Source organism: Cicer arietinum, chromosome 2, assembly GCF_000331145.2.
Source record: "Cicer arietinum cultivar CDC Frontier isolate Library 1 chromosome 2, Cicar.CDCFrontier_v2.0, whole genome shotgun sequence".
NCBI classification, from domain to species: Eukaryota; Viridiplantae; Streptophyta; class Magnoliopsida; order Fabales; family Fabaceae; genus Cicer; species Cicer arietinum.
This window is the reverse complement of record NC_021161.2, coordinates 18,522,225-18,531,200: the sequence shown is the minus strand read 5'-3', so window position 1 is coordinate 18,531,200 and position 8,976 is coordinate 18,522,225. Positions and strand designations below refer to the sequence as shown.

The following is an 8,976-nucleotide window of genomic DNA, read 5'->3' as shown; positions in this document are numbered from 1 at the left end:
TTTAACTTTTTACACAATTGCTATTTTTTTTTATATAGAATATTAGTAAGGCAAATCGCGAACGGGCAAGCAACCCAAAACACCCATACAAGAAATCACGTATGGGATATGCACGCCTTGAACAACAAATTGTAAGTAATTAAACATCACTTTTATATAATGAAGTAATTTGTATTATAAACTATAGTGTGTAACTAATTTGTATTATTTTGTTTATGATTTTAACGAATAGAGAAAAGACACCCAAGCCGATCAACCCTTGGGTCGTCATATATTGTGGAAGGAAGCGCGTGTTAATAAAGAAGGAGTGGTTGATAATGAAAATGTCAAAAAAGTTGTAGAACTTTGTGTAAGTATATTATCACTTTAATATTTTTTAATATTGTATTTTAAAAATGCTATTGAACTTATCTTTTTAATGTTACATGTATTTTAGGAAACTATTGAACAAAGTTCTGAAACTCAAGAGGGCAACAAGGATACGTGCAGGGACATTCTTGGGAAAGTGTTTAATGTCCCTGAGTATTCCGGTCGAGTGAGGGGGAAAGGATTTGGCGTAACTCCCAAAAGCTTTTTTCCTCAAGAGAAGCGCCAAAAACCTTCCAACGAGGAAGTATTAGAGAAGCTCAGAATCTTATCGGAGCAAGTGGCACTCTTGGTGAATACGAATAAAGACAAGCAACTTCCGGTTCAGCTCCAACCTGAAATACAAATGGAGAGTGAAACCGGGAGTTGCAACGTCGGTTTGAAGAGTATTCCCGAGGTAATTAATTACTTACTACTTACTTGCTTATGTAATTACTTATGTATTAAACAAACTTATATATTAACTGTACTTATGTTTTAACTATTGATGTAGGGTGTCACTACATGTGTCCTATACTTGTCCTCGCCTACTCAACGGAAGGTGGGAAAAGGAATATTGTACAATACTTCGGGAGAAGTATTGCACAATATTCCGATCCCCGCGGGCCATGTCAAAGTATCGCCTACGGTTGCTTTCGAACCAACTGCACCGTTGCCCATACCGGACAACGATGGAGATATGAAGTTCTTAAGCGACGCTATTGGCAGTTACGTGGCATGGCCCACACACCTTGTTGCCCTCCAAAAAAAGATTCCCAAGGACAAATCAGTTACATCTCCCGAAAAGGTTTGTCACATTTATTGCCTAAGGTTTTTCATTTTTTCAGATTCAATAAACTAACATTTTACCTCATTTTTGTAGGTCCAAATAAATAAACCACCCCTACAGCCAAAAAAAGGCAGCAAACCTCAAAAATTGGAGGTTAATAGGGCTGCCAAACTACAAAGGCTGGAGGGTAATAAAGCTGCCAAACTTGCAGCAACAAAAAATCTGGATCGGGGAAAATCGGTCGCTGCTGCTGCTGCTCCTAATAAAAGTCAGCCACGCCTTGGTAAATACGGGGCGTGTCTTGACATCCAAATAAAAAGGAACATGGGCAGCAGCAACGATTCGCCCATCGTACAAATGAATAAAGACATCTTTGGAGATGAGTATATTGAATACCTCGAAAAGGAGCAAATGTACGAACTTCTCGAACATAAGGAGCTGAGTGCTACTGTAATCAGCTTGTACATAAGGTAAAAAATACTTTTAATTGCATTTATTTGTAATTAATTAAATGTATTGGTAATTAATCTAGTTTAAAATTTTCATTGAAGGTTTTTGTACGAGAAGGTCGTGTGCACGAGGAAACTGTCAAATAAATACTCATTCTTGTCTCCGCATAAGATGTCGATGTTCAAACTCGATCCAGACAATGTAAAACACTACATTGTAGATATGTTTTTAAGAAATAAAGAAAGTGATAAATTGTTCTTGGCACCATATAATTCAGGGTACGTAATTTTATCTTTTTTAATTGATGAGAATTTAATTTATTAGTTGTCTATAAACAAAATTGCTTAACCAATTTTTTGTTGTTGTAGGGCACATTGGGTGCTATTTGCAATCAATGCGGTCTCTGAAGTGATATACTATTTGGATCCCGTGCACGGCGATTACACCAATCACCCCAGAATAAAGAATATGCTCGACACGTAAGTAATATTCATTTATTTCTTATATATATATATATATATATATAAATATATATATGTAAGAAATAAATGAATATTACTTACGTGTCGAGCATATTCTTTATTCCGGGGTGATTGGTGTAATCGCCGTGCACGGGATCCAAATAGTATATCACTTCAGAGACCGCATTGATTGCAAATAGCACCCAATGTGCCCTACAACAACAAAAAATTGGTTAAGCAATTTTGTTTATAGACAACTAATAAATTAAATTCTCATCAATTAAAAAAGATAAAATTACGTACCCTGAATTATATGGTGCCAAGAACAATTTATCACTTTCTTTATTTCTTAAAAACGTTACAGAGTTACATATATGTTAATAAAGTTACAGAGTTCTGATTTCTGTTCTACTGATTGTGTGAACTGCTTATGGTATTTGAATATGTTTTGTTGTTGTGTGCACTGATTGTGAAGTGATTTTGGATCAAAATAATTTTGGATACAAAGATAAAAGACAGCGCTTTTTAAAAAAAATGCCATAAAAAGCTAAAAAGCGCTTTTCATTTCAAATAATTAATTTACAGCGTTTAAAAAAAAAAACACACATTTTACAGCGCTTTTTTTAAAAAGCGCTGTAAAATGTTGTTCTAAAGCGCTTTAATGGTGCACATTTTACAGCGCTTTCGTGAGAAAGCGCTGTAAAATGTACAACAAAAGCGCTGTAAAATGCAGACCCATAATATGAAATTATGGGTGGGCATTTTACAGCGCTTTTTTGAGAAAGCACTGTAAAATGCACACCCATATATGAAATTATGGGTCTGCATTTTACAGCGCTTGTTTGAGAAAGCGCTGTAAAATGCACACCCATATATGAAATTATGGGTGGGCATATTACAGCGCTTTCTTATAAAACATATTAAATTTTTGTTGGCATTTTAAACGGGAAGAAAATAAAATTGTCGTAACATATATTTACATAACTTAATTGGTGTTATTAAGAATAGCAAAATTTTGATTTTTCTTATTAAATGAGTTAATATTGTTGTGATCTCTCTGAAATTTGATGCAGTGATTGAAATGGCAGCAAATTCTTCTAATGGAGATCACCAAACAATGCCTAAGCAACCTCATTTGTCATCTCCCCTACGTTTGCCCAAATTCTTTCAGGTCAGAACAAAATTCAGTTTCAGCACTGCTATGAAAATTGTTGAATGCCTATATTATTCTGAACGAGAAATAAAATGAAATCACAACAAACTTAGATAGTCGTAACTATTTAGTATCAATGGTTTGGATCAACCGTGTCTCTCAACTATCAATAGTACATACTCTTCATGTATTTCTTAACTAATTATTATAAATATGTGATAATACTACTATTTCTTACCTTATCAATCTACCACATATTCAAATACCCTTGTGATTCAGTAATCTAGACTTAATAATACAATTCTTTGATCCCAACCACATTATCTTAATTGGATGATAGGTATGATGCAACTTTGATTACATACATTTTTGAATGATATCATGTGCAATATTATATTGCCTTGACTATGAAATGTCCAAAGTATTAATATTATGCAACAAAATTTAAGTCTTTGTGGGGCTGTCATTTTTTTTTATATTGTTGAATGTGATGGTCATAATAAATATTTATGAGTTTGTTCTTTCAAAACTTGCAAATTAGTGCAATTTGCTTTTACACAGAACTGAGAATACAACCACGATTCATTACAAACTTCAAAAGATTGTTTGGTTTTTATAATTTTCGTTAATTATATATATTTTTTATTGTGTGACAGGGCTTTAGGAGTTGGTTTATCAAATCTGAAATATTTCTCAAAAGCAAGTGTTGCAGGACAAAGAATAATGGAATGATAGAGTTCCAAAGATAGATTCTAAAAACATGGAAGGAGAGATTTTAGAGAAAATGTTAGGATAAGTTGAAATTAAGAATTTATTCATAAGTGGAGAAATATATCACTTTTGTAAAGATTTTATGATCTACTTAGTTTATAAATTTTTTTTATGACCTAATTTCATTACGATATTGTCACAAAGATATGATACTCATGTTAGTGCTATAATTAAAATGCTATGAATGCAAGTAACATTCATTTAATAGAATTAGTAAAATTAAATTATATTTTATTGTATGTTTCAATGACAATATTTTATGGTAAAGATTTTATGATCTACTTAGTGGAGAAATATTTTTTTTGTATGATCTAATTTCATTACAATATTGTCACAAAGATATGATACTCATATTAGTGCTATAATTGAAATGCTATGAATGCAAGTAACATTCATTTAATAGAATTAGTAAAATTAAATTATATTTTATTGACGTCCCCTTAAATTTGACACTAGATTTGAATGTCACTCAAAGTATTCTTGACTTTTACCTACAGTTTTTAACTTTTAGTGAAACATTTTATGTGTTACGATAGGTCAATTTTTTTGTAGTGTAGTTTTGAAGACGAAACATTTTTAGGAGGGTAGAATGTAAAACTCGTGTCTTACGATGCATTTTATGATACTTGAATTTAGCGATGTTTTGTTTTTATTGGTATCGTATAATGTTAATCAAGGCGAGATTATTTTCATAACTAAAATAATTTTTGAAGTGATGGTAAAATTAAAGTTGAAAGCTTAATACAAAAACTTTTTATTTTAGTCAAATGTATAAATTTTACTGACTATCAAATTTCAAAAATGACTCTCACTTAAATAATACTTGAAGAGTGACTTCTTAATCATATATGATTTGTTATTTTTATGAAGTGAATTTATAGTTTTTGGATTTAAGAATATTAAACAAGGGAATTTTAAAAAAACGTGTTACTTGTTTTCGATTCTCATAAAACATATTAAAATTTTTGTTGGCATTTAAAATTGTCGTAACATATATTTACATAACTTAATTGGTGTTATTAAGAAGTAGCAAATTTTTTGTTGAAAAATTTAAATGAAATTTCATCATATCTAAGAAATCGGATTAATTTTTCCCGCTGCATAATTTTCTAAAAGAATTCAGAATTAAGGAAAATGAAATAGAGAGTCCGTATAATTATTTTTGATGAATTACAGAGATCAAACAAGTTTTTCATTGGGAGAATAATTATTGAAAATAAAGAATAATCTAGTCTTCGATTCGATGGAAATTATTACTGTCAAAAATTAATTCGCAAAATCTATATTTGTGAGTTGAAAGGTACAAAAATATAATAAAAAAATTTAATTAAAACAAAGGAATGTGTTCTCTTGAGTTGATAATAATTTTAATTTTAATTAAAATACAAATTTAGAAATATTTTATTTAATTTTAAGAGATTAAATTGGAAAAATAAATATATAAATACAAATAATTTAATTAACTTAATATATAATATATAAACACTGATATAGAAAAATAATACATTTATTAATTAAAAATTTAAGAATACCGACATACTCTTATAAAGTACAGTAGAAAAACATATAAGAAATTTTACATAATTTTTTTCTCAAAATTGTTAATATATTAATTTTAAAAAAAATACGATTTTATTTATTTAGATTATCTTCTCTAATCGGATCTTGTTTTCATATCGAAAATTTATCTAATCTAATCTTATTAGATGCATCTTTCATAACTAATGCTTATTTAAATTGTAACAAGATATCCGCCTAAAATAAATCACAATGGTAACAAGATAGCCGCCTATAACAAATTAAATCGTAATAAGATAATAATTTTCAAAAATCTTAATAGAGATACTTGATAAAAAAATATAATAAAAAAATGAAATACTTAAAATGATTTTTATAATAAATTATTTAATGGATGTCATTATTTAAAGCTCTATTTTTAAAATTTCCTCTTGAAAAGATTTAACAAGAAATTGAAATATTATAAATAATTTAAAAAAAAACTGTAATAAAGAGATCCTTTATTTCCTCTTAAAAGATATGAATATTTGATAACGAGATTTTTTTTTAAACAATTTTTTAATGATCGGATAAAATCTTTATAAGACATTAACTACTTAATGACTTTTAAGATAAGTTATGTAACTCAATTTATGATTTGAAGCTTTATTTTTAATTATTTAAAAAATAATAATAACAAATAATGAAATACTATTTAATTTTTTAAAAAAAATTATAACAAACCTGCCCTTTATTTCCTATTAAAAGATAAAATGTAACAAATCTACCCTTTATTTCCTCTGAAAAGATTTTTATTTTAAATAAATTTTCTATTATCATATGAAATCTTTTATCTTTATAGAGTTAGTTACATATTGACTAAAACTCTAGGTTTTTCCTCTATATATAAAAATAGAGCATGTCAAACAAATTATTGAATTTTGAACTTGTAAACTTTCCTTTCTTATTCTTCATTCATAGTTGCCATAAACACTTGATCAATCACTTTTCCATGGAGTCGTTGATCAGCTTATATGCAAGTCCTGTCCATGAACCAATCATACCTACCTTAGAAGACATTCCTTATTGGATGATTGATTTCTTCTACATTGACTTCCAATACACCCACATAACTTTACCCTCCAAACACAATGGTACTAAATCCTTTACAACAACAACCAATGAAAGCTTCTTCATTCCTTATGAAATCTTATGCATTTGTAATGAATTCACAGTCAAGGAGAGGGATCGTAACATTTTTCCTTTATACGATATATTCTTTTGGGTGTCGATTGACATATTAGATAAGATTCTACCTCTAATTGGAAAATATGCTAGACAAATGGTTGCACACAACTATGAAGAATGTGACTTATTGGAGATGGATATATCACTTCAAGTTATCACAATAGATAAAGAAGAAGAAGATGATGATAAGAATCAAACAAATTACTCATTTGTTAGGAAAAATGGATATTGATAGCATCCATCAAATTTATGATGGATCTTAGAGTTAGAACATGATCTTTATTTGTATTATTTTTGTTAATAGAATCATTGTTTAAGGAACTTTTGACTTCCTTTTTTATCGAAATAAATTGAATTCAAATTGTTCACATTTAAGTTTTAACCTTTAGTTAAATTTTTTTTGATAAAATTCTAATATTGGCATTCAAATCCTCATATTTGAGTTTTAACCTTTAGTTAATTTTTTGTTGATAAAATTCTAATATTGGCATCCAATTGGCATATACGAAACAAAATATTTTTATATTTTTGAAATTTTTTGAGTTAAGTGTTCTTCAATTATTTTTTAGATATGCATATTACAATATGTTATTAAATGTGATAAAAAAATATAACTAGTTAAAAGAGATTGATAAGATAATGGACTACATGAATATTAAAAATAATAAAATCATTCAAAATTCAAGATCAAAAGAAACCAATCAGTACCCCAATTGCACTTTTTTTATTTTTTTTATTTTGGTAGCTCTGTAATAAATACACTACATTACATTATGAAAAGAAAGAGTAATTGTGGAAGATTTTAACCAAAAACTAAGAAATAAAATTGAAGTGGTTAAACAACTGCAAACGATTTATTTTCTCAAATAAATAATTTTTCAAAATTTGTTATAATAGTAAAAGTGACATTTTAAATTAAGAACCCTAAAATAACATTTAAGGAATTTTACTTAATTTTTTTCCAAAATTGTTTCATAAATAAATCATTAAAAAAAATACAATTGTAATTATTTGGATTATCTTCAATTATTTGGATTATCTTCAATTATTTGATCTTGTTTTCTTTTCTAAAAATTAGCTTATTCAAACTGTAACAAGATATCCGTCAAAAAAAAAAATCAAAATCGGAACAATAAAATAATTTTAAAAGATCTAAAAAATCTCTAATAAAGGTATATAAAGAAACAATGTACCCAAACAAATTGAACCGAATTAGTAAAACCCCAAAAATTGCAACTAAGACATAGTCACTCCTTCATCTATGGAGTCCTTCATCGATCTTAGTGTGAAACCTTCCCATGTACAAATCCTACGTATCCATATTAGATATAATTTTACCTAATTTGGAACAATGTGCTAGAAAAATGGTTGTGGAGAATGATGAAGGACGTGACACACTAGAGATGAATTTGTCGCTTCATGTTACCACAACTTTAAGACCAATTGAAGAAGAGGAAGATGAAGATCCTAGTTAAATTAAGGTTTTTAACCAATCTTGTGCATCCAATAGGTGTGTTTGTGTCATTGAATGAACATTTAGGTCATTTTCATCCTCCTTAGGCTTATTCTTGTCCAATTAGTGTTTTTAACCAATCTTGTGCATCCAATACGTTCATTTGTGTCATTGGATGAACATTTAGGTCATTTTAATCTTTCCTTGGCTTATTCTTGTCCAATTAGGGTTTTTAACTAATCTTGTGCATCTAATAGGTGTGTTTGTGTCATTGGATGAACATTTAAGTCATTTCCGTCCTCCCTTGGCTAATTCTTGTCCAATTAGGGTTTTTAACCAATCTTGTGCATCCAATAGGTGTGTTTGTGTCATTGAATGAACATTTAGGTCATTTTCATCCTCCTTAGGCTTATTCTTGTCCAATTAGTGTTTTTAACCAATCTTGTGCATCCAATAGGTGTGTTTGTGTCATTGAATGAACATTTAGGTCATTTTCATCCTCCTTAGGCTTATTCTTGTCCAATTAGTGTTTTTAACCAATCTTGTGCATCCAATAAGTTCATTTGTGTCATTGGATGAACAATTATGTTATTTTCGTCCTCCCTAGGTTTATCCTAGTCAAATTAAGGTTTCTAACCAATCTTGTGCATCTAATTGGTGTGTTTGCATCATTGGATGAACATTTAGGTCATTATCGTCCTCCCTAGGCTTATTCTTGTCCAATTAGGGTTTTTAACCAATCTTGTGCATCCAATAAGTTCATTTGTGTCATTGGATGAACATTTAGGTCATTATCGTCCTCCCTAGG

The 8,976-nt window shown here is 29.0% G+C and overlaps 1 protein-coding gene across 1 annotated transcript; it reads left to right on the top strand.

Moving 5' to 3' along the window:
- Positions 1–447: 447 nt before the first annotated feature.
- Positions 448–8,190, top strand: LOC140919378 (uncharacterized). Its single transcript, XM_073365386.1, has 5 exons — positions 448–763; positions 860–1,153; positions 1,229–1,605; positions 1,687–1,863; positions 8,076–8,190. The coding sequence occupies exons 1-5, from the start codon at positions 713–715 to the stop codon at positions 8,188–8,190; spliced, it is 1,014 nt and encodes a 337-aa protein (XP_073221487.1). The 5' UTR covers positions 448–712.
- Positions 8,191–8,976: the final 786 nt, after the last annotated feature.

Coding starts and splice junctions, on each gene's coding strand:
- LOC140919378 (XM_073365386.1), top strand. CDS start 713: ATGGAGAGTGAAACCGGGAGTTGCAACGTCGGTTTGAAGAGTATTCCC. Junction 764..859: donor GTTTGAAGAGTATTCCCGAG/GTAATTAATTAC, acceptor CTATTGATGTAG/GGTGTCACTACATGTGTCCT. Junction 1,864..8,075: donor TTGGCACCATATAATTCAGG/GTACGTAATTTT, acceptor ACAATGTGCTAG/AAAAATGGTTGTGGAGAATG.